Source organism: Taudactylus pleione, unplaced genomic scaffold, assembly GCF_031769625.1.
Source record: "Taudactylus pleione unplaced genomic scaffold, aTauple2 ptg000349l, whole genome shotgun sequence".
Taxonomy (NCBI): domain Eukaryota; kingdom Metazoa; phylum Chordata; class Amphibia; order Anura; family Myobatrachidae; genus Taudactylus; species Taudactylus pleione.
The window spans coordinates 2,835,001-2,861,804 of record NW_028284750.1 but is presented as its reverse complement, the minus strand read 5'-3'; the positions used below and the strand labels follow the sequence as shown (position 1 = coordinate 2,861,804).

Here is a 26,804-nt window from a genome sequence, read left to right as displayed (position 1 = left end):
TCTGCCTTCTACAAGATAGCAGCGCCGAGCGGCAGGGCCATGTATGAACGGTCATACCGCATGACCGTTCGGCCGGCTGTAGCTGTCGTTATCGACAGCTACAGCCTGGCGCTAGCCTATCCCCACAGCAGGGACAGCGCTGTCCCTGCTGGGGCTGCTGCCGGCTCCAGGGCTGCACGCGGGGATCTCGCGATACTTGCTAGATCCCACACATGCTCAGTGGAGCCGGCCGGGACAGAGACACAGTGCATCAGCACTAGGCTGATGCGCTGCTGTCTCTAGCGGGTAGCACCGGAGTGGGGAGTTAACACTCCCCCTCTCCAGCTGATGAGATGTTCTTACATCTCATCGGTAGTGCTTCCTGTTTCGCCTCAGTAAAGAGGCGAAGCAGGAAGCGGTATAGCGGCACGTTAAGTGCAGCTATCATACATCTACCCCAAGGTGCTCTAATTTATTCAATGCTACTTAAATATCATAAATAAACATAAATAATACTGATCAGATGTAGTATTTTAAAACATTAAATGCATACTTTGACAAAAGTTACACACATTAGTAGTAGTAAGTATAAAGGAACTCACTTTAGGGGGTCGGCGTAATTGAATTAAAGTTCTGACATGAGGAACCATACATTCCATGTGTCACTAGCAGCTACACAGAACACACATTGTCTAGGTCTAGGATGATGATTTGAGTCCTCTTGTCCAGGGGTGGCGCTATCACTAACCAGCAGTACAATGCCGCTGTGGGTGCCAGCTCTACCCGCAGTGCAGGACACTCTATGAGCACTCGGTCGGACTGGCAGCTTGCATATGACCAGGTTAGTAGTGCTACAGCTGCCGCTACTGGGGAAATGGATTACATATTGGGGCGTGACTACCCCCAGACCTGCGGGACGCCGGGCAATACATAGATAACCTGCAGAGTAATGTACCCGGGCGCGGAGAGCTGTGTTATGAGCTGCAGAGCTATGTTATATAAGCATACGCACTAACTCTGCGTTATGCAATTTTATGCAATGCTGTATGTTATTCACCTACCCTCCAACATGACCCACTCCACCAATTACACAATGCTCTGCCCCTGGACTTCCTGCCTAATGTATGATGGCAGCCACCTGTGTTGAACTAGGTAATTGATGAGAAGGGTGTTTCCACACAGGTGTCTGCCATCATACATTAGGCAGGAAGTCCAGGAGCAGAGCACTGTGTACCTGGGGGAACGGGTCATGTTGGAGGGTCTGTAATTCAGGGCAAATACTTTCCCATGATATTTACAGTGTATTATATACTCCTATACACAATGTATTATAATGGTTAATGTCTGTGTACGATCCTGTGCTGTGTATTTTACAGTATGGCTGTATAATAACACAATTCCATATAGTATAAAGTGTTTTGTGCGATAATTTATCCTGTGCCATGCAATATATAACAAATATGACACTACTCCATGCCAATGTATTATACTTTCATATAGTAAACAGTCATGAATGCACAATGTACTATATTATAACATGTATACTACTTTATCATGCTACATACAGTTCAGTTAAGTGTGCATTATTTCTATACAGTAAAATGCATTATAATTTTGATACACCATTGATATTAATTTGAACCTGGTCTCTTCATTATAGGTTTTAAAATAAACCCTATTCTTGGGTGCACCACCTTTACAATGTAGGTATTGTGAGATAACGTTTGACTAAAAAGGAGTAGCACTACGATATATATCTAATTGTCTGCTGTGACTCCTGGGTGGACTCATGATTGTTGCTAGATCCAAGTTGAAGAAATGACCTCTGACGTCACAACCACGGTACCATTACAGCAGGGCCGGTCACCTACTTACTATCCACATGTGCATAGAAGGTGAATTTAAACCTGTGGCAAGCCACTGTGCCCGAAGCATGGTGAGCGGACACTTTTGGCCCCCCATTCTGAAACCTACCCCTCCCCCTTTTGTCACGGGCCACGTGGTTGTGACGTCAGAGGTCCTGTAAAGCACCTCATTCTAGACCTAACCGTGGACTCACCCTACCCTTTGTTCTTATTTTGACCTTATTCTATGCATATATGAAACTCTCCCCTATTATACATTGTATAACAGGTAATTGTTACCAATATGCTGACCAGGCGAAACAACCTCTTATGTAACATATGGTGCTGCTTTGCTGATTTTTAGTTATTAGAATCTAGGTAAACTAGCTTCTAATAGCTTGAATCTGATCGGTTGCTATGGGCAACATCTCCAATTTTAAAAACCTGCACTTTAGTAAATATACCCCTGAGAGCAAATGAAATTTCATCCTAGAAGCCAATGGAAAAGTGCCCGCATTATTGCAGGAATGGCAATATACATGCTTGGAGGCTTTAGCAAACTATAACTTAAAAAAAAAATAAAAAATTTCTTAAATATGAGGCACCATTTGTTAAATCAAGCAGCACCCAAGGAAAAAAAAACATCTTTTCTATGTAAATGAGATTTGTTTTTTTTAAGGTGAGAGTCACAGTAACTGTAAAGAAGGATCACCTCTGGCTATGTTATTGCAGATTATGAAGAGATGGGTTTGCTTGTGTTGGAAGTTACCATATGCTTTGCCTTTGCTGGAATTCCCTGTAGACCTAGGGATCATACCCAGGAAGAACGATGAAACACACGGCTAGGGATGGATATCGGAAGTCCACTGCCATCATATAATGGCATTGCTTCCACCATTGAATCTTTCGATGCGATGGTAACTAACCATCGCATCAAAAGAATTAGATGGTAAAAACTATTTATATGAATAGTAAAAGGGGTGGGATTGGGGGAGGGGCTCGGACCCGAAGCAATAAAAAAAAAAAAACCCAGCTGAGCCAGGCAAACAGCTGACTGAGGACGAGGAGGAAAATGAGAAACACTGTCACTGCTGCGGGCACTTAACAAAGCAACAAAAAATGAAGTCTAAGATGTATAAAGTCTAAAAACATGTATAAAATATACTAAATAAAACAAAAGTATCACAAAACAAACTTCTTACAGCACCAGCAGAGAAATGACTTTTTATCTATGCTGGTGTAAACGAGAGATGGCTAGTGAGTGAGTGTCTCTACAAAATGACTCGAATCATTCAGATGGGCAAATGATTCGAGTCACTCAGTGTTTGGTGTGTCGAGACACTCACCTCTCTAGCCTCTCCATCAGTGGGAGCCAGAGTGAGTGGCAGCTCTGCCCCCTACACTTGTGATCGACCTGATTATACTTCTGCACTGAGTCAGATCAGCAGTGTAGGGAGTGGAGCTGTCAGCGACTCACTCTGAGTCGCGCTGCTACTGCCAGGGCTCGGGAGAGTGCACTGACTCAGGAGAGTCAGTGCAGAACCTTGAGATGTAGTGCTGGGCTGCGGGGGGCAGAGCTGTCAGCGACTCACTCAGAGTCCCTGACACCTCTGCTTCCTACAGCTCTAAAGAGCTGTGTCCCGAGACCCTCCACTGAGTTGAGCCATGTGGCTCAACTCAGTACAATGAATCAATCTACCCATCCCTAGTGTAAACGATGGTAGCTGTCTGTGAGTGACTGCTGCAGGGCCAGGGCTGCACACTGATTGGCTCTCAGCCAATCAGAGCTAGCAGAGAGGGGAGAGAGGGACTGAGGGTCACATCTGAGGCAGTGAGAGACAGCCTCCAACGATAACAGCAGCATGAACCATGCAGATTATTAGCTGCAGAGACACAGCACACAGTAGCCAGGGGAGGCATAGCTTTTAGGATTTAAAGGAAATAAGCCACCATTGGAACTCCATCAAAGGATTACCATTTGATTGTGGCAAACACTACCATCGCAAGAAAAACATCAATGGTCAGCAAACATCGACCATCGATGTCCATCCCTACACATGACTTCGTAGAGATAATCTGAATTATTTATTTCTTAGTAATGTTAGTACTGAGCAATGAAATTATGTTTTGCTTATATAATAGATTGTGACTGTTACTAGCCTAAATAACAGCTCATCTCTCCAACTCATCACTAGATCGACACTCTCTGTGTGCCGTCCTCCAACTGCATCAGAAATGCTTTAGTGAGGCCAACCACTGTTTACAGTCATACAACCTACATCATTGAGGTAATCTATTTAAAGTTAGGTTATGGTTGTTTGTGGTACTGTGTTGTAGAATTGTAGGTTTCTTTGTTTATTTTTATATGAGCAGCTTATCTTTGCGACATTGATCTGATTTAGGAAAGTGCTGTATGACAAACGCTGGTTCTCTTCTGTTCCGTATTTCCCCTCCAATCAGCAGCCAGCTTTCATTTCAGCTTTTGTGTAGAGCACTGAGTATCACTAAAGGTGATCGGCAGAAGTCACAGGTGTACCGTATGTAGTGCTGCAACCCAGTCCAATAAAACTAGCTGTGCGGATCCCAGTGGAGAGATCCTCACCAAAGTACTATTATTAGGAAATGTAAAAAAACATGATGGGGGTTTTCACTTTAAAATATAAGATAGTGCCATAGAGATTGTTATGGGATCCTGAATCCTGTATTTACTTGTGAAGAATTTGCAATTAATCATGAAAAAGGGAGGATTACCTAGAAATAATACTCAATAGTAAACCAGTTGGTGATGTAAGCACGCCATTTAAGATAAAATTCCCTACATGGTGCAAATACATAGATTACCACTGACATTTTACCTACAACCCTGAAAATGTGGCATGCAGACACAAGTAGTGTAGATGTGTACTGCTATCAACATCATTTGAAGACCATTAAACATTGAAGAGTAACTGTTTTATTTATTCATTTCTATTTCTTGATCTTGGCAGATAATCAATGTCAAGTGAAAACCAGGAAGCTCAGGAGGATGAACTACTAGCACTTGCTAGTATATACCCTGAGGATGAATTTAAAAGGGCGGACACGGCTCCAGGAGGGGAAATTCAAGTGTGTTGGGAATTACCGCCACCTTTTAAAATATCTGTGAAAAGTGAGTAATGTCAGTAATCGAAGTCCATGCCATGTAATATTGGAATAATAATCAATAATAATGGAAGTCCATGTAATGTGGAATAATAATCAATAATAATGGAAGTCAATTTTCTTGTCCATGTACACATAAGAAAAACAAAGTGATCATTAGCTTATTATGTACAAAGAACCTGCTTTTTCTGCCAGTGTAAACATGCTATAGGGAAGGTATCATGTTGGTTCTCCTTGTGTGTAAAGGTGCCCACACACATACCGATGTCCTCACGATACGATTTTATGGCCAATTTCCTCATGAACTTTCACGGGAGCTCCCATGCCGTCGTGATCACGATTTTGGAAAAAAGACACCCAATCTGTCTTACGATCTCACGATCTATCGGATCGTACGCATCGTGAGATTGGCCATAACAAATCCTGAGTTTAAATTAAAAAATAAAACAGGCTCTTGACTATTGGTGGGAAATTTAAATAGCCATAACAATGGGAGGGACTATCTAGGGAGTATAAACAGCAGGAACCCTTTAAACTCTGTGTACATTCTGCTCTGCTACTAGATGAGGCTAGGTGTATTCCTGCTGAATCCTGTACATTGCTACTGTGCTCTTTGTATTTGGCTTGCCTTTTACAAAGTTTATTCTACCTGCAAGTGTGTGCTACCTACCTGCATTCTATCCTGTTCCTGAATTCTGTACTGATGCATCCCTCAATACGGCGGGCGGTGGCTGGGTCATGCATTTATTACCTGGGGGCACACATTGGTGGGCAGTGGGGAGCACATATTGGTGGTCAGTGTGGTTGTATTTAAACTGTACCAATACTCACCAAAACTTCTCCAAATCAAGAATCCAGTGTGCAGGCTCCTCAATGTGCGACTTTCTTGCTCCATACACGATGCTGCACAAGATGGCGATGAGGCGTGTCCAGGCTCCTGTCAGTCAAATTCCGCATTGTGTGATGAATCGTACGATTCATCGTGAGGAAAAAAACCCTCACGATCGGCGTCCATCGTGTTCATGGTTGGCTAATCTGCCCTACAGCACGGCAGATCAGAAAATGCGATGTAAGACGAGGGGGGACGCGCATCGGCATCGTGCTCGTGAGTATAAACTCACGATTTGTACTTTTTTCACCCGATTCGTCGTCACGATTCGTCGAAATCGGCCAGATCGTGTAAAATGTCGCTATATGTGTGGGCACCTTAACATACCAGTGTAAAATTGCCTTGCTGGAAGTTACCTTGTTCTGCTGATGATGGCTGGCTTGTACAATTCATAAAGTGTATTAATTGACAGAACCACCATGTAAGGCTAAATTGCATTCGTTCGTTATTGAAAATCTAATACACTTTTTTTCTCTTTTTATGTGTTTTCAGTTAACTTGTTAAGAATATACATCTATAAACAAACTGTAAAACAGTACAGATCTAGATTAGTTAAGAATTGCTGTAACCTTTTAATTAATCATTTAAGTGATTCAGTTTTAACCTCTCCAAAATCTGATGAGTTATTATCAATCATATAGCGACACAAAACTGGCACATTTACACACAAAGAAAAATAGCCACCACATCTCCGTCAGATTCAGGAACAAAGCCTCCCACAGGAGTAGTTTTATTCCATTTATTCCAGGACAGCTGTATGTGATATTCCTGGGTTACCCAAGGAAGGGATGGAGCCCTCTGAATGTACATATAAAATGTGTTCCTTTATTTGACGGACTTCCAGATTCATTGTTTTGAGTATATTTGAGAATGTTAAATGCAAGGGGGAGGATCTACAATAATCCTGCTCCGTTTATCACATGGGTGAAGCTGATTAGTAGGCTGCACCCTGGACTGTGATCTGTGATGACACGTACATGAACAAGTGCCTGCATTCAGCAGCAGATCAGACTTCAGTCTCTTCTGTTCCCAATTTCTTTATTCCTCTTTCGTTTTTTCCATCATAACAAAGTTCAAGAACAAAAAATGGCATTTATTATCATTACTGCCAAACACAGTTCTCTATAAATTACACAACAGAATAAGACATGCATTGCTGTTTTATTTATGGAAATTTGTATTTATTATCAGTCTTATCCATTTCTCACTGGGCAACCGTCTCATTAGCCTGTATAAATGGGATTCTCAGTAATTCTGCTCTAATCTCAGCATGCCAATGTGATTCCTCTTTCAGTCATAACAGATAGCATTCTGCATGTTGATTCAGTTTCATCAACGGCTTCTCTAGTCACTGATTGCAGTACAGGTAATAGTGTTCTTCTGCTGAACTCTCTATAGGTAGCAGAATTGGATCACTTTGAACAGGGAGGATGAGATGATTCTTACAGGCCAGTTTGTAAATTTGTTACGACATAGGGGCATATGTATCAAAGCTTGATGTGGGATAAAATTGTGAGATATATATCACCAACCAATCAGCTTCTAACTTACATATTGCAGGCTGTGTTTAAGAAATGATAGTTTGGAGCTGATTGGTTGGTGATATATATTTCACAATTTTATCTCACATCAAGCTTTGATACATATGCCCCATAGTTTTAAATGTGGCCCTTTATATATGCAATATCAGATTAATCCCACCTGTAATGAGCACGTCCTAGAGAATTAGCTATGTACAGTAAGCTTCATATCTCTTTCGTCTCATCTGGGGAACACTGTTATTTATGTAGCACATACATATTCCACAGAGGTGTACAAACCATGCATTACATTCAGGTGTATAAAGCCAATGCAATACTGTGATAGAGTCATAGATGGCAGCCTGCTCTATATAAATACATTTCTGTATTTCTTTCTTTTGTAGGTAACTCTGCAACGAATACTGTTACAGAAAGCTTTGACAACACTGTTTCTTTCCTTCCACCAATTGTGCTGAACTTTGAACTCCCTGTTGGTTACCCATCCACGGCACCCCCGATCTTTACACTCAGCTGCAAGTGGCTTTCACCAAAGCAGGTTTGTTATATATTAATACAGTAATCCCCCGCTTAGCGTTATTAACTCGTTCTTGATGACTGGAGTTCTAACCAAAAAAGCACTTCATGAAAATTGATTTCCCATAAAATAAATAATGTAAATCAAATTAATTTGTTCCCATGGTCCTGAAACTGTAAAAAAAATTCAGTAAAATTGTGTTGTTTGTACATTTTCTCTAAATACATCCTCTGCATATTCACTTCTCAATACTGCCAGTTTCCACTGCCCTCATGCCATATTCTGTCTCTCAGGCTTCTTCCTATAAGATTCCTAATATGTCTAACCATGTGACCGGTTGTCCACATCTAACATGAAAGCCTGCTTCAGTAGTACAATAATATTTATGTCCAGCCTGAGCTTAATATTGAATTATTAAATGCAAAACAGGTATATGGCATGAGATAAAAAGCTTTATAGTATACAATAAACTGATGAGACTAATGTTAAAAAGTGATAGATTGTGTTAATTTTGTGTTTTTCTGACAAGAGCATCAAATAATAGAAATGTTGTGGTTGCAAATTACTCCAGAGGTTCCCAAACGTTTTTAGGGTATCCATACTTGAGTACAGGTGACTTAAATACCACTCCAGTCTGGTTGATTTTAACCATCTGGACTTAAGCATGGATATATTTAGAACCTGGATTGTAATGGTGGTGTTTGGGAACCTCTGAATTACGTGATAATGGAAGCAAACATTGGGTGACCCGAATCATATTTTTGTAAAGCTATCTACACACATGGCCGATTAGATAAATCATCCAAGGTTTTCTTTTTCTTCTGAAAACCATCCTATGAATATCTGATTTCCATTGTGCACACAACTCAGTCCCTAAAGATTGTTCAGGTGCCATTTTTAAACGCACTAGGTCGGCTCGATCACGTACACACTACATTCAGTGCATGATATCTACTCATTGGGACCACTGAATGTAGTGCAGCACACCTGATATCGAGAGCAGATCTACCATGTTTTGGAACGACTGGGTGCTGTGTACACACTGAGCAATAGTCAGGTCAGACAGCCGCAAATTTGGGTGTTTTGCCTGATTATTGTACAGTGTGTACCCAGCTTAAGTATAAATATTCAGTTTTTGTGACCTAATTGTGAAATAGTGTTTCTTTTTGTTGTGTCTTAGGGGAGCTATTTTCAAGGTATTGCAGCCCTCTTCTTAAATATTGTTGTTAGTGTGTGATAATGTGCAGTTAGTATGTGTGCACTCTAGGTGCAGGGTGCTGATCAGTGAGGAGGGTATATTTACATTTTGATGGGCAAAATATTATTTGTGACGTGTCGCTACTGTAGTTGTAGTGATACATCATGTCTTAAATGTTCTTCTTCAAAATTTAAATATGCCCTCTTCACTGATCAGCACCCTGCACCTAGAGTGAACACTATGGGCCATATTCAATTTGAGGCGAAAAGTCTGAGGTCGGACTTTATGTCATCGCCGTTTTTTGCAGGGATAAAGTATCGGGCGCGTGCCCGCTTATCCCCGTATTCAATTAGGATCCGGCGAAAACGGACCTGGCGGAAAGGTGAGTATTGTAAAGTCCTGTCACTTTAGGGGAAATCAGCCTGTCACCACCCAAAAGATGGTCTGACATGGGGGATCACTATGGGTACCCCCGATTTGGCCTGCTGAAGGTAGTCAGGGTTTTTAAATAGCTGTGGCAGGTGCATAAATGTGCCTGTGAAGAATAGTATTTATCTTTTTGGGGGGGGGGGGGGGGGAAACAACTCCCATCAAATTTGGGGTACATGAAAATGGGTGCAAGCATATTTTTAAGTCCCTAAAGTGAAATTTTAAAAATCTTAAAAAATCCTCCTGCCGCAACTACCCGCATTCTAGAAAACACCTGCCGCATACATGGGAACCCCACCTGAGGCTATTTTGCTAGTTTTTAAGTTTGTTCCCCAACATTTTTTTTTTTACAGATTCCAAAGGCTGCAGGCTATTTTTTTTATTCTGCACCCCAATACCCCAATTCTGCACTTTTTTTCGCCACCTAAACAGTGGTGAAAACTTATCCCCGTTTTTTTTTTTTTTTTTACAAAGACTTTTTACACCTGTGAAAAGTCTTTGAAATTGAATATGGGGATAAGTGAAACAGGCGAAAATGATGTCATCACAAATTATCGCCGATAACTGACTTTTCGCCTCTAATTGAATATGGCCCTAAGTATGTCTGTACAAGGCTTCCTCAGCTTCTGACACCTGTACAATGACAGTTTACCATACTAGTGATGAATAGAACATCCAATTGCAATTAGAAGGGGTGTTTTTAAGCAGCAGTTATATCATGATGGTGGGTAAGCATTGCCACAACACATTGGGTACTTGTAAAACATTTAGTGAAATAAGGAATATATTCATAATTTAAATGAATGGTGATAATTGGAGACTGGCAAACTTTCATCAGTAATTAAGATCAGATCATTCAGTCACATAGAAAACACAGGATTATTATGTTGGAATATATATATATATATATATATATAATATTTTAGCTAAACTAAACAGGATCACTATTTTCAACACCCATTTCATGTAACAAACCTGTTTAAACCATTGTCCCTTATAAAATTGATATTTTTAACATTTCAGCTAACTCTACTGTGCCAGCACTTAGATGACCTATGGGAGGAGAACAGAGGATATGTTGTGCTGTTTGCCTGGATGCAGTTTCTTAAGGAGGAGACACTTGAGTACTTAAATATAAAATCCCCCTATGAAATTCAAGTGTGTAGTAATGGTTCACATGGCTGGATGCAAGCACCGACAAAACCATATACCTGCAGTGCCTCGGTCACACCAGAAAGGGCGTCATTTGACAAAAGGGCCATACAGGACGTGCAGTCAGTGTCTGCCCTGGTCAAATACATCTTGGACTTCAATGAAGCTCAACAGAAGAAGTGCTTTAATAGCAAACTATTCTTGTGCAATATCTGCTTCTCGGAGAAGCTGGGCAGTGAGTGCACACACTTTAAGGACTGCCAGCATGTCTATTGTAACCTCTGCCTCAAAGATTACTTTGAAATCCAGATAAGGGACGGACAGGTCCATGCACTGAACTGCCCTGAACCAAAATGCACCTCTGTTGCGACACCTGCTCAGGTAACCCATAGTATTCACTTTTACCAATCTGTCACTACTGTAGTGAAAATAAAGTATTGTATCAGGAAAAATAAACCTGTTACTACTGTCTATGGGAAGGAAACTACTGTATAAGGAACAATAAACTACTGTATACAGAAAATGAAATCTATTACTATATACAAGAAAATAATCCTCTCTCACTACTATAGACAGACAGGAGAGACAATTAAAAAAAAAATAGTATAAGCCTTTGCTTCTACTGTATATGGGGAAATAAACCTCAATGCTTCAGTGTATGGAGAAATACATTTGTGTTACTACTGTGTAGTAAAACAAATATTTTTTTTTACTACTTTATATGGTAGTTGTATTTAAACAATATGGTCCTGATGCTGAGTTGGCATACACATGCATCTAGGGCACTGTGAATGCCCTAGAAGCATGTGTATGCAAGTATGGCATTTACATTGTGACCAAAGGGTACGCAGTGGTCAGAGAGAGTGATTGGATGGAATTGCTGTATATGCAGAATTGGACAGAAGCATAAATCCACCTATTTCCAGGCATAATTTTCACCAAGTATAGGCTTTCCATACACGCAATACAGGAGCATTTATTTCCATACATGCAATGTGTAAGCTATTATGGCAGATTTTTGTTAACTCCGCATCAGGCCCTGTATGTATAAACGAGGGTCATTTATAAGAGTACAGAAGCCTAAATCAGTGGTAGGCAACCTGATGAACTCAAGGGCTGCATGTGAAGACCTCAGAACAGCCACATGTCCCTCACTTGGCTGTAAAATAGCCCCATGTGCCCACTTAACACAAAATGAGCCCACGTGCAAACAGACCCCCACGTAGTCTCCAGAGCCATAGGTAATACATTATTGTTGCAAGAGTAAAAACATATTCCTCCAGTTTTACTCACCTGTACAGCTCCTTCCTGCCCACAGGGGAAGGAGAGGAGAGCACACTGCACTTTCTCCTCCTCTAGTGTGCACTGTGCAGAGGAGGTCATGTGACACAGAAGTCAGCTGTTCCAGTCTTATTCTCCTTATTATCACAAAGCAGAGACTAATTTAGATCAGCAGCTGCTAGCTGGGTGCCGCAGGTGAAGGCCACTGGAAACCTATTGCCCTAGATTCTCTAAAATATACCTCACTACTTCTTCAGAAATATAGGGAGAAGACTTCTCAAAGTTTGGAGAGAGATCTAGTGGAGAAGTTGCTCATAGCAACCAATCAGCTTCTGTAATTTTTCAGGCACAGTCTGTAAAATGACAGAAGCTTATTGTTTGGTACTTTATCTCTCTCCACTTTGTACCATTGTGGCAGCTGCTGCGTACAAAGGCACACATTATGCAAAAGCCGCAGGAGGCAACTTGTGTAAAAAGACGCAGCATCGTCCTGAAAACATACTGACACGCCCGGTTTTCTGGAACTCTCACTGTCGCCGCCCCATGACGCCAGCAGCATGTCATCCATGCTGCGGCTTTTGGGACACTGCAGCCAACAATGCAGAAACAGATCTGCACATGCGCAGATCTGCAAATTTGGGAGATGTAAGTAAATATCGAATTTACATACATCTCTGAATTAGGCTCATCGTTTGGTAGTTCTTTGTAAATAATTTGGCTTATGAGTAGCATTGTTATATTGTATTCTATTAGTAAAGGAACCTGGGACCCCTCAGTCATTATTTCTGAATACTGATAGTGTAATTTCCTGTCTTTGTGTGCTTCCAGGTAAAAGACCTGGTAGGGGAGCAGCTCTTCAGCCGTTATGACCGCCTCCTCTTGCAGTCTAGTTTGGATCTGATGGCTGATGTTGTGTACTGCCCACGTCCAAACTGTCAGACTCCAGTAATGCAAGAACCAGGGGGGACAATGGGTATTTGTTCAAGTTGCCAATACGCTTTTTGCACCCTGTGCAAAATGACCTACCATGGAGTTTCCCCTTGCAAAGTAACAGCAGGTAGGTTCATTAGCTCCTGTCTCTTAGCAGCTAGCACAACTAATAATATAATAACACTCTCCCTATTGGCTGATTGTGGGGAGAGGGTCACTTCTCTGATTTTCTGCCAAGTATGTCAAATCAAATATATAAAAGTATCAATAAATTGTGATTCATGTATTTAGCCATTTGCAATTCTATAAATTCTCAGAAAAATTGGCAATTATAAAATGATATTATTTTGGAGCGTAAGTGGTGGTCTCTGACATATATAAATGATGTACCTTTGCCAGTAGGCTGACTGGAAGCAATATAGTTTTGCAATCTTCTCTGCTGCAATTCAGCAGTTATAATAGGATGTCCTGCTCTTCCTACAGAACCCACACAACTTCTGTCCTGCCATCTTCGAGCAGATCCAGGTAGCTCTTTCAGAAAAATACATTTATATATTTGATTTAGCAGCAAATGGTTATATTGTATTTAAGGAAATGCCCAGCCTTGGAACAGTTTGGGAATGTTGCTATATTTACACATTCTGTTAGCCAGGTATCAGAGCTTGGAGAAATGAGAAATTGAGCTTGTGACTGAATGATGCCTTTGACATTGTGTCACAGACCTCCTTACTTTCAAGCTCTCCAGGCTCTAAAGCCTAGAAAATAGAGGGTTGTGGGGATAAATATATTAGGTACAGCAAGCGAGCCCTCTCCATTCTCTTAGATGAGAGAAAGGGAGGTTTATATTGAAAACGTATTCCACTGGACATTCTCTAAATGCAATCATTTTATCCTCAAACTGACTTGTCTAATGGAAACTCACGAACTGTCATTAGTTTAGAGTCAATTCAATTTCATTGTGTGTATTTATTAAAATACAGTATATCAGTCTTCTTCTAAACACAAGACTTGATGTCTTCTAGAAAAGCTCATCTTGTTGCGCGCTGAGTACTTGGATGCAGATGAGGATGGCAAGAAATTCATGGAGAAGAGGTATGGCAAGAGGATCATCCAAAAGGCAGTAGAAGAAATGGAGAGTAAGGATTGGCTGGAGCAGAACTCCAAGTGCTGCCCTCGCTGTGGAACTCATATTCAGGTGTGGTTACTTATTCCAAGGCCTAAAACATAAGATCCTAACCACTGTATCACAAAGCTCTTTAAAGAACTGATCATCTGTGTAATGTTTAAAATGAGTGTTACACAGGGGAGTAGCTATCCATGTAGATATCCTCAGCAGCCCATTCAGTAAGTGTCTGAGTGGGCTGGGGACGATAGCAGGAATATACTAAACACCGGAAAACATTTCTTGATCCAAAATCAAATCTAGTCAGAATCAGTGGTGGCTCCAGAAGTGGGACTGCAGCGCAGTCCAAAACTCAAATAGGGGAGTCACATCAACTGCCAGTAAGTCCTGGCTGGCGATGTTTGACAGCATTTGGAAGGGCAGTTGGTGTGGCTCCTCTATTTGAATTTTCTACTGTGCTGCTGCCACTGGTCAGAATACTGTTATAACGCCTTCCAGCATTGTTAAACTTCCTTAACTAATAAACAGAATTCCTAATAAAGTTTTTATGTAAAATTAATTTGTGGTGAGCTTCTAACTTGTATATCCAATAAAGTGGCAGATGTATTAAACTCTGGAAAGTGATAAACTATCAACGAATCAGCTCCTAACTGTCATTTCTTCTTCAGGGTCCACAGGGATACCTTGGGGTGTAGGTAGTACTTAGTACCGGACACCATACAGTTATAGCTTTCAGCTCCCAGGATGCTTCGGTCCTGTCCCCTAAACCCCGCCCCCAAGCCTGAGGCAAACCAGTTTTGTGTGGTGTCCAGCTGGAGTCTGTTCACTTTTTTTTATACAGGGGGCTGCCTTATACAGCCCAAAGCTTTATTTTATTATTTATTCTTTATTTATTTATTACAACTGAGCATGCAGCATCGGACTGTCATTTGGACGTCTGTGCTGCCGCTCCATCATCCCTCCAGGTGCCGCGACACCATTGCCGCCTGCGTGCAAGTCATGGTGATTTCGTGAGATCCTGGGGACCAGGCTAGCTGGCCCCACGGGACGTCCCAGACTGCAGCCCGGACGTCAGGGGGCAGGTAAGGCGGGTCATCGCTCGCGGTGACCTGTGGAGTGGCAGTCTTACCTCCGGTCTCTGGGGACAGACCGGAGGCACTGATTAGGCACACCGGCCCTGTCCGCGTGATCCACTAGACCACCAGGGTACAGAGGAGCGGGAAAACAGGGTCCCGGTGATCAAAAATCAGCATGAAGAGGTCCGCCATCCTCTTTAAAGCGGCCCCTCAGCTCAGGGCGCCATTCCTACGAGGCCTGGTTGTCCTGAACTGCATTTGTCAGCGGGTCACGCCCCTCTCCAGCGGCCTATTTCTATATAGTGAAAGCCACAGCTCTTGGGGAAATACTGGGTCCAGTCCCTCTACATACCTCTCCCAGGAGTCAGGGTATGTAGCGCTACAGCCTACCAGAAGTTGGGTCCCTGCCCATAGATTCTGTGCATTTGAAAGTGGTGCACACATTACAATATACACGTTTATACATTGTATGTGACTTACTGCTTGCGCTGTTGTATGTACTTATACTCAGTCTGGCAGCTTTTGCCTGTCCCTTTCATGTTCTCTTTCTGAAACCCTGGCATACCGGTGCATTGGGGGTTTATGTACTTCACTCTGAGGTAATCAGCAGTGAAGACAGTAACATACTGCTTAGGTCCCCTTAGCTGTGCCATTTAACCTGGGCTGTCATATCCTGAAGTTTTTCTATAAACACTGGCAGGATCTCTATACTGCTCACACACTCATATATTTGGTCCACTGTGCATGCATTAATTTGCCTATTGCCCATGTTCATAGTGTGTGTTACATATAATTGGCATATACTGTTGCATACTTGAACTGTAATTTGCTCAGTACCGTATTGTATGTTTCTGTACTCTACCGTTATGTCTAACAAGAGCAAGAGTAATCTGCTGCACCTGTTGCGCTCACATGCAAATCTTGTGCTGTTGGTTTAACTCAGGAAGATTTGGTTCAGGATGGCCTTTGTGCTAACTGTTATTCGGCACCAGGTCAATCAGCTCCATTAACCCCTGCACAGGAGCCTCCCTGGCCTTCCTTTTCACAGGCGCTGGCCTCCATTGCAGACCACCTGGCTGTCCCTGCTGTAATTACCCCTATGGTATTACCACAGCAGGTACAGACATTGCAGGTACCTCCTATTCCATCTCCGTGGGTTGATACCCTATCCTCCTTTGTGCCGAGTCTGGCAGCTACGGCCTTTTAGACTATGCTACAGGGGGATAACTCCATACCTGGTAGATCTGCCAAGCGTCCTGTGTTATCCTCACAGTCTACGCAACTCACGGATACAAAGGTATCTTCAGAGGCAGATGAGGATGACGGCTCTACTGCTGAGTCCCTCACTAGAGAAGATGTGCTTCAATCCAATATGGGCATACCAGCCTTGGTATGGGCGGTCAGGACTGTTCTTCAAATTGAAGATGACGAACCTGCCCCTAAGTCCAAACACCCAGTGTTTAAACGACAAAAGGTGGTTGTGGCTGAGTTCCCTCTCTCGGATCAGTTAGCTGAACACATGGCGGCAGCTTGGCAAACACCGGGCAAGAAGTTTCAGCCACAAAAGCGGTTGCATAAGTATTACCCTTTTTCTACCGCTCATTGTACTAAGTGGGAAACCCCTCCAGCAGTGGACTCCCATGTTACCAGATTGGTTAAATCCTCTACGTTGCCTATTCATATGGCTTCCTCACTGAAGGAGCCTGCAGATAGGAAGATGGATACAGCTCTGAAATCTGTATACTCTCTTTCAGTTGCAATTGCTCGCCCTACCATGGCTATAGCCTGGGTGGCTAAGGCAATTGAGAGCTGGGTAGACACCTTAGAGGACTCTCTCCCCCTCCCCCCCTCTCCTGGTAATTGTAAAGGAGGTGGGGTAGGAATATTACTGTCCCAATCTTTCGCATACACAGTTCTCCCACAGGTACCTTCACTCACATTTACATAATTTGAAGTACATTCTATCAGGACTTTCACCCCTTTCTCTCTGCGCATTGCTGCTATCTATCGCCCGCCTGGGCCACCTTAACAATTTCTGGAACATTTTTCTGCCTGGCTCCCTCACTTCCTATCCTCAGACAACTCCACCATCGTTATGGGTGATTTCAATATCCCCATTGACAGTCCACAATCTCCTCATGCCTCCAGACTACTCTCTTTAACCTCCTCTCTTGGCCTCTCCCAATGGACTGACTCCTAATCATCAGGAGGGCCACTGCCTTGATCTTGTATTTACCAGGCTATGCTCAGTTTCTGATTTCACTAATGTTCTTTTCCCTCTCTCAGATCAGAACCTTATCACCTGCACACTCTCCTCCGTTACATCAACATCATTGAAATCAACCAAACCTCCTAAAATCAGCAGAAATATTAATGCTATTAACTTTCAACAACTATCTACCTCTCTACAACAACGACTCTCACCAATTTCTACATTCACTTCTCCTGAGACTGCTGCATCACACCTAAACCAGATTCTAGTAAAAACCCTTGATGAAGTCGCTCCAGCTACCCATCACACACCACGTAGACTTAGACGTCAACCTTGGCATTCTAACTTAACAAGGCATCTACAAAAACTCTCACGTAAAGTAGAACGTTAGTGACAAAAGTCTCGTACTCCAAGTAACTTCCTCACATACAAGACCATCTACAACCCTTATCGTACTGCTCTGGACGTTGCCAAATAAACATATTTCCAATCTCTAACCTCTGCTCAAGCCTCTAACCCCAAGCGACTGTTTAATACATTTAAACTGCTTCTTACCCCTCCCTCACCCAAACCACCTGCTAGTACGGTATCTGTGCGCAAGATTCTTCCTATTTCAAGAACAAGATTGATAAGATCCGAAATGAAATGGTATGCTCTTCCTCAGCTAGTGACCTGCTCAATTCCCTACCTGAATCCTCTGGCACATTCTCTTCATTTAATCTCACAAACGAATATGAAGTATCTACACTCTTCTCATCCACCTACTCTATTACCTCTCCTCTAGATCCTAAAGCCTCACAAATCAGTACAGCTCTGTCTCCTGTGCTCATCCCAACCCTAACTAAAATCTGTAATCCCTCTCTCTCTACTGACACCTTTCCATCACTGTTCAAGCATGCAGTGATTACTCCCATTCTGAAAAAACAAAATTCTGACCCTAATACTCTCTCAAATTACCGACCTATCTCCCAGCTCCTATGCCCCTCCAAGCTACTTGAGAGACTTGTCTACACCCGCCTCACACACTTTCTTAACTCTCACAACTTATTGGACTTTCGTTCCCAACACTCCACAGACAGCACTGACTAAGGCAGTAAATGATCTGGTCACTGCCAAGGCTAAAGGCCATTTCTCACTCCTAATTCTTCTAGATCTCTCTGCTGCTTTTGACACTGTTGACCACTCTCTTCTCATACAAACACTACAATCCCTAGGTCTTAAGGACACAGCTCTTTCTTGGTTCTTTTCTTTTACTGTTCGTTTTTTTTTTTTTATTCTGCCTCCTCTTCGCTACCTCTATCAGTTGGAGTACCGCAAGGCTCTGCCTTAGGGCCTCTGCTATTCTCAATCTATACCATCTCTCTTGGCAAACTAATCCGCTCTTTTGGATTTCAGTACCATCTGTATGCGGATGACACTCAAATCTACCTATCTTCTCCAGATTTATCACCATCTGTATTGGTCCGTGTCACTGAATGTCTTTCTGCCATTTCATCTTGGATGTCATCCTGCCACCTGAAACTTAATAACAGGATTTTGGTACTTACCGATAAATCCCTTTCTTCGATTCCACAGGGGACACTGGAGGACTTCAAGACAGTAGGGTATAGACGGTGCTGAGTGGAGCTGGCACTTTAAATTTAAATGAAGTGTGACTAGCTCCTCCCCTCTATACCCCCCTATAGGCCAGTATTAGAACCGTGCCTGAGGGGAGCAGAGAAAAAAGATTGACAGAAGAGGAGGAGGCGAAAGTACACACAACAACTGAAAGGTGAAAACAAAGTAAAATAGAATGAAACAAGAGACGACAAACGTGTCTAACATTCATAACATCACCCTAGACAACAAACCTGACGCCAATAGGCATAACATGTATGGCAGGAAGAACAGCGCCGGGTGTCCCCTGTGGAATCGGAGAAAGGGATTTATCGGTAAGTACCAAAATCCTATTTTCTCTTTCATCCACTAAGGGACACTGGAGGACTTCAAGACAGTGGGGACGTCCCAGAGCTCCCATCACGGGTGGGATAGTGCTGAGAACCCTGCAAAGCAGACCGACCATATTGCGCCGCAGAAGTCGCAAAGGTGTCAAACCTGTATAACCGAACAAAAGTATGCCGGCCCCACCAAGTAGCTGCCCGGCATAGAGATTCCATAGAAACGCCTCCAGCAGCCACCCACGAGGCACCCACTGAGCGAGTGAAATGTGCGGTAATGGAAGATGGAGGTTCTCTAGACGAGGCCATATACGCCTGTCATATGGTCAGACAAATCCATCGAGCCAGTGTCTGTTTGGAAGCTGGCCAACCCAGACGAGCAGCATCATACAAAACAAAGAGTATCTGTCTTGCGAATGGCTGCCGTCCTGTCTACATATATGCGAAGAGCTCTAACTACATCCAAGGATCTAGAAGAAGGAGAATCCTGTGGAAGAGCCGGAACCACAATAGGTTGATTGATGTGGAAGGCCGAAACCACCTTAGGCAGAAAATCCATTCTAGTGCGTAGCTCAGCTCTATCCTCATGAAGTACCAAATATGGTGGACGACATGATAAAGCTCCCAACTCCGACACCCTCCTGGCGGAAGCTAGAGCCAGCAGAAGTATCGCCTTCCATGAAAGATACTTCAATTCCACCGACTCCAAAGACTCGAACAGCGAAGACTGCAAGAAAGACAGGATGAAGTCCAAGTCCCATGGAGCTGTAGGAGGAACAAAGGGTGGTTGCAATCTAACCACACCCTGCAGAAAAGTCTGCACGTCCGGTAATAAGGCCAATTTCTTTTGGAAGAAAACAGAGCGTGCTGAAATTTGTACCTTCAGAGATCCCAACCTAAGGCCTGCTGAGAAACCTGCTAGCAGAAATCTGGGAAGACTGAACTCCGTAGACGGCAAAACTAAGTTCGCACCAGGCTACATATGCCTTCCAAATACGATGGTAATGCTTGGAAGTAACTTCCTTCCTGGCTCTAAGCATCATAGGAATCATCTTGGAAGGTATCCCTTTATGTCTTAAGATGGCCCTTTCAACAACCACGCCGTCAAACGTAGCTGCTTTAAGTTTGGATAGACTGAAGGAGCAGATCCTCTCTTGAGTGGTAAAGGCCACGGATTGTCTACCAACAGGAGCTGAATGTTGAAGTACCAAGCTCTGCGAGGCCAGTCCGGAGCTATCAGCAGGACCATGGCCTGTTCCCTCTTGATGCGTTGAAGTATTCGAGGGAGAAGGGGAAATGGAGGAAACGGATAAATGAACTGGAACTCGGATAACTGGAAACGGATAAATGAACTGGTATTCGAGGGAGAAGGGGAAATGGAGGAAACGGATAAATGAACATGGTGTTGACAGTGCATCCACAGCCACCGCTTGTGGATCCCTTGTTTGAGAGCAGTAAAAAGACAGTTGATGGTTCTGCCTGGATGCCATGAGGTCGACCTGCGGAAGACCCCAACGTTGGACCAGCTGCTGAAACACCTGTGGATGTAGATCCCATTCTCCTGGATGTACATCCTGATGACTGAGGTAATCTGCCTCCCAATTTTCGACGCCCGGTATGAAGATTGCCGAAATCAACCTTGCGTAGCTTTCCGCCCAGATAAGAATCCGGCTGACTTCCTTCATGGCCGCACGACTTCTGGTGCGTCCTTGTTTGTTTATATGCCTCCTTGTTTGTTTATGTATGCCACTGCTATGGTATTGTCGGACTGGACCCTGACTGCTCGGCCCCTCAGAAAGTGGGCTGTTGTCTGCGTAGAAAACTGCTCTTAACTCCAATATGTTGATTGGAAGACTCGATTCCTGTGCTGTCCAGCGTCCCTGGAAGTGATGCTCCAGAATTACTGCCCCCAGCCTCTTAGACTCGCATCCGTGGTAAGAAGCGTCCAATCCCACTCTCCGAATCTCTTTCCCTCCGCAAGGTGAACTGAGTTTAGCCACCACAGTAGGGAAATCCGAGTCTTGGGTTGTAACCTGACTCTTTTGTGAAGAAACAGGTGGGATCCCGACCATTGTTATAGGAGTTCTAGCTGAAAAGGTCTGGAGTGAAAACGACTGTACTGGACAGCCTCGAAGGCTGCCACCATCTTCCCCAGAAGTCGGATACATGCATGAACCAAAACCTGACGACGTCGAAGGACCAACCTCACCATCTCTTGAATGGAAGTTATCTTGTCCTGGGGAAGGAACACCCGTTGAGACACTGTGTCCATGATCATTCCTAGAAACTGCAATCTCTGACGGTTGCAGATGCGATTTGGGAAAATTCAGGATCCATCCATGACGAATGAGGAGGTTGTGCCTCACGGTGATGTCCTGTAATAGTTGATCCTTGGAATTCGCCTTCAGGAGTAGGTCGTCCAGGTACGGAATAATAGTGATTCCTTGTTTCCGAAGGAGACTCATCATCACAGCCATAACCTTTGTGAATACCCGTGGGGCCGAAGATAAGCCGAAGGGCAAGGCCTGAAACTGGAGATGTGAATCCCGAACTGCGAATCTCAGGAAAGCCTGGTGAGGTGGCCAAATGGAATGTGCAGGTAGGCGTCCTTGATATCTAGAGATACCATGAACTCGCCCTCCTCCAAGCCTGCAATTACCGACTGAAGAGCTCCATCTTGAACCTGAAAATCCATAAGTATGGATTGAGATCCTTTAAGTTTACAATGGGTCTGACTGAGCCGTTCGGCTTCGGAACGACAAAAAAACTGGAGTAAAATCCTTTTCCCTTCTGATGACTGGAGCCTTGGATTACCACTTTCATGGACAGAAGCCTATCTATTGCTTTCTGTAAGACTAATACTTCTGTCGTTGGAAACTGGCAAACCTGTGGTAAAAAAACGATTTGGGGGTTCCAGTTGGAAATCGAGCTTGTAGCCCCAAATTATTAGATCTCGGACCCAAGCGTCCGCACAGGTTTCCGTCCATACCTTGTTGAAGTCCCGAAGACGCGCTCCCACTCTGGGATCCCCCAGGTGAGAGGGGAGCCCGTCATGCACTGGATTTAGAACTGGACTTAACCGCGTGTAGACTCGAACCTATGGTGGCTGCGGTTCTACCCTGACCTCTGGAACCACGGGACGTGGATGATCCTCTGAAACGACCACGTGAGTGCCCCAGGGCCCGAAAGGACCGAAACGAAGGTCCAGAGTAAGATCGTCTAGGTGGAGCAGCAGTAGTTGGTAGAAAAGTGGATTTACCTCCAGTAGCCTGAGATATTATCTAATTCTGCTCCAAAAAGAACACCTCCAGTGAAAGGGAGTGCTTCCACAGCCTTTTTGGATCCTGCGTCAGCCTGCCAAGTTTTGAGCCACAGCGCCCGCCTTGCTGAAATTGCCAGAGCTGAAGTTCTGGAGGCAATAGAACAAACATCCTTAGACGCTTCTCCCAGGTAAGCTGCCGCTTCACCTATATGTTCTGCTAGCGGAATGAGTTCCTCCACTGGCAGCTGATCTTTCATACCATCCGCCAATTGCTTAGCCCAAATTTCGATAGCCTTGTTAGTCCAGCAGCTAACTATCGCTAGACGAAGAGTCACCCCTGCAGCGGTGTAAATGGACTTAAGAGTGCTCTCAAGTCTCCGATCGGACATGTCCTTTAACGACGTGACTCCAGGAGCAGGGAGCGTAGTCTTTTTTTGACAATCGCGATACAGATGTATCAACGGTAGGGGGAGTTTGACAAGCTTTTCTATTATCTGCTGGAAAGGGACTAAAATGATAATAAACGCCGGGGTATCCGAAACTTTTTATCTGGATGTTCCCAGGCTGTCGTTAGAAGGGAATTCAGCTCTTCCGATATAGGGAAAGCCGTAGCTTGTCTTTCTTCTTAAGAAAGAAAGACTGTTTTGCAGGACCTGAGTCTTCTTCCTGTATTTGCAATACCTGTCGTATTGCAGCAATCATTGCTTCTATTCCCTCTGATACCGGTTCAGGATCAGACTACAGAGGCTCTTTAGGCGAATCTAGGGTGTACTCACCCTCTTCTAATTCCGGCATATCCTCCTCCTCCTCTGGGTCATCCCAATGGAGGACTGAGGGTAACAATCTCTTTTTAGAGACCTGCGGAGCGGACGCCATTGTCATGGCTTTGGAAATCCCCTCCATAGAAACAGCTAGGGATCTCGCCCATGCTGATTCCTCTGTAGCAGCTGACCTATAAGCCTCTCTTTCTCTGCGAGAAGCCTCCAGTTCAGCCGAGAGAGAGGACATAACAGATGTAACCTGCGTCCCAAGACGGTGGTTCTGACATCTCTGCAGATTGCTGATCCGTATAACAACTGTCACATAATCTGGAGGTAGATGACTGTCCCTGTGTAAATTTCTTTCCACACTTTTTGCGAAGCCTTAGACCTGCCAGTCATGCTACATACAGACCCCACACAAACCACAAGAGGTTAAGTGACAAGGTAAGAAAAACAGAATATACTGGGGTACAGAGAGATTGGAGACAGTCACACTTGCCCACAACGGCGCTCCTAGCAGTGCCAGAACGCCAGGCAAAGGTTTAATTATTATTATGCTCCAAAACACTCTCTTTACATCAGCTTAAACCCCTGCTGTGATACATACAGGTCCGTAGGCTGTCCAGCACTGCCTCTCCCTGTAATGGCCGCCAGCAGTCTGCATTCTAGCACCGTTCTGTAAACGGGCGCTTAATGCTGAGCCGCCCAATGCAGGGACAATACCGGCTACCCTGCTTGTCAGGGAGCCGGAGCGCACAGGAAGCCGCCTCTGTTAGCTATAAGCTGGCTTCCCTGCTAATCAGGGAGCCAGCTGTACATAGAGAGAGAGATGCGCTGGTTGTACTGCCGTCGGAGCGCTCTCTGGTGGTCTGTGAGGCCGCCTCTTGATAGCCATAAGCTGGCTTCCCTGCTAATCAGGGAGCCAACTGTACATACGGAGAGACGCGCTGGCGGCTGAGCTGCCATCGGCGCACTCTGTGGGGGGTCTGTGAGGCCGCCTCTGGCAGCGCTAAGCTGGCTTCCCTGCTAATCGGAGCCAGCTGTACATAGAGAGAGAGAGACGCACTGGCTTTACTGCCATCGGCGCGCACCTCTTCAGGCAAGCTTATCAGATTCCAGGACCGCTCACATAACCTTCATAGCTTCCATATCTAATTACATCCCCTTTCATAGTCCACACATAACCTCACAAATTGTCTTTCTTTCACATCCTCCTGATATTTGGCGACATTCCTGTGTGACTGGATCATGCAGCCCACCAAGAAACTGTGCATGCTGGCTGGACCAAAATGCAATATATAGCACCTATCCTTGTGTATCAATGGCTATTTCCCTATAAATTGTAAGTTTGCGAGCAGGGCCTTCCTACCTATATATCTGTCTGTTATTACACAGTTTTGTTCTACTAATGATTACAATTGTAAAGTGCAACGGAATGTGTTGCGCTATATAAGAAACTGTTAATAAATAAATAAGGTTTTGGATGGATACTCTGCGGTCAATTGTTCTGGCTATGGAGCTTGGGGATTTTTTGGTTTCCCTGGACATTCAGGACGCATACCTACATGTGCCTATAGCACCATCTCATCCAAAATACCTGCGTTTTGCTGTTCTACAGCAACATTTTCAGTTCCAGGCTCTTCCCTCTGGACTGGCTACTGCTCCATGGGTATTTACCAAAATTATGGCTATTATGGCTGCCCACCTGTGGGGTCAGGGAGTCTGATTACTACCATACCTGGACGACCTGCTGCTCCTGGCAAGGTCTCCAGAGATTCTCCAACTACATCTGCAGATAACCATTACCTATCTACAAAAGCACGGTTGATTGATCAGTTGGAAGAAGTTCTCCCTAAATCCGTCTCAACGGATCGTTCATCTGGGAGTTGTGCTGGATTCTCAAACAGAGAAACTTCCTGATGGAGGACAAGATTGCTACACTTCAAACACGCCTTCGCAGGTTCCTCCGCAACCGGCGAGTGTCTATTCATGCAGCTATGCAGATTCTGGGATCCATGGTATCCACCTTTGACATGGTGGAATACGCCCAGTTCCACTCCAGGCCACTACAACGCCTGATTCTATCCATGTGGAACGGGTTGCCTCAGAGGATCAGATCCCAGACAATGGTTACAGACGTCCCACCTGACCAAAGGGCGCCCCTTTTGGATCTAGATTGGATTCTCCTCACAACAGACGCCAGTGACCGGTCAATACTATTTTTAGGGTCGTTGGACGTTGGTGGAGTCATCTCTGCCAATCAGTGTAATGGAACTCAGAGCCATCTACAGAGCCCTCATTTAGACTCAGGATATTCTCCAGGGCAAACCTGTACAGGTACAGTCCAACAATGCCACGGCGGTGGCTTACATAAATCACCAGGGAGGCACTCAAAGTCAGTCGGCTATGGCAGAAGTGGCATGCATTCTCACATGGGCTGAAGGACACATCCCGGCCATCTCTGCAGTATTCATTTCGGGAGTACTAAATTGGGAAACTGACTTCCTCAGCCGTCACGACGTGCATGCAGGGGAATGGTCTCTCCACCCAGAAGTCTTTCAACTCCTAGTGGACAAATGGGGCCTATCAGAGGTGGCTCTCATGGCCTCCCGACACAATCGCAAGCTGCTGGTGTACGGGTCATGAACAAGGGATGCCGAAGCAGCCTTCGTAGGCGCATTGTCAGTATAGTGGACCTTCCATCTGGTGTATCTCTTTCCTCCGGTCTCCCTGCTTCCTCGAGTTCTTCGGAAGTTCAAGCAAGACGGAGGCATGCTCCTACTGGTGGCACCAGTTTGCCCCAGACGGCATTGGTACTCAGATCTTCTGAGCCTCTTCATAGACACATAATATCTGCTTCCTCAACGGCCGGACCTGTTGTCTCAGTCCCTGTCTCCACCCAGACCTGGGTCGGCTGTCTTTGACGGCGTGGCTCTTGAGACATCCTTCTTAAAGTCAAAGGGTTTCTCTCACTCTGTGGTTCAGACTATGCTCAGGGCCCGTAAGCCGGCCTCTGCGCATGTTTATCAGAGTGTGGCATACCTATTTTCAGTGGTACGCCACTAAGCGTTATGACCCTCGGGCGTTTAGTGTCTCTAGAGTCCTGGCCTTCCTTCAAGCCGGATTGGACCAAGGATTCCGTCTTAGTTCATTGAAAGTGCAGGTCTCTGTCTTATCCAAATGGTTTCAACGAACAATTGCTGCCATGATGGATGTTCACACCTTCTTTCAGGGTGTCCTCCGCATACAACCTCCCTTTGTTCTTCCAGTGGCTCCATGGGATTTGTCAGTGGTTCTCCAGGCCCTTCAGGGTCCTCTGTTTGAGCCTTTGGATTCTGTTGATTTCAAGTGGCTCACGGCTAACACTCTGTTTCTTCTGGCTATAGCATCGGCGAGAAGGGTGTCAGATGAAGGGGTGCTTTCCTGTCGCTCCCCATTTCTGATTTTCCATCAGGACAGGGCTGTTCTTCGGACTCGCCCTGGATTTCTTCCCAAGGTTGTAGTGAGACCTCCTTGGATGTGGTCCGTGCTCTGA

The 26,804-nt window shown here is 44.4% G+C and overlaps 1 protein-coding gene across 1 annotated transcript in view; it reads left to right on the top strand.

Annotated features, from left to right (window-relative positions):
- The first annotated feature begins 1,146 nt into the window (after positions 1–1,146).
- Positions 1,147–26,804, top strand: part of RNF14 (ring finger protein 14) — a 35,912-nt gene continuing 10,254 nt past the window's right edge. The window contains exons 1-7 of the mRNA XM_088444120.1: positions 1,147–1,238; positions 4,019–4,111; positions 4,811–4,971; positions 7,778–7,929; positions 10,559–11,068; positions 12,797–13,025; positions 13,921–14,093. Coding sequence (XP_088300246.1) covers positions 4,818–4,971; positions 7,778–7,929; positions 10,559–11,068; positions 12,797–13,025; positions 13,921–14,093 — 1,218 coding nt within the window. The 5' untranslated portion in view covers positions 1,147–1,238; positions 4,019–4,111; positions 4,811–4,817. The remainder of the gene's footprint in view (positions 1,239–4,018; positions 4,112–4,810; positions 4,972–7,777; positions 7,930–10,558; positions 11,069–12,796; positions 13,026–13,920; positions 14,094–26,804) is intronic.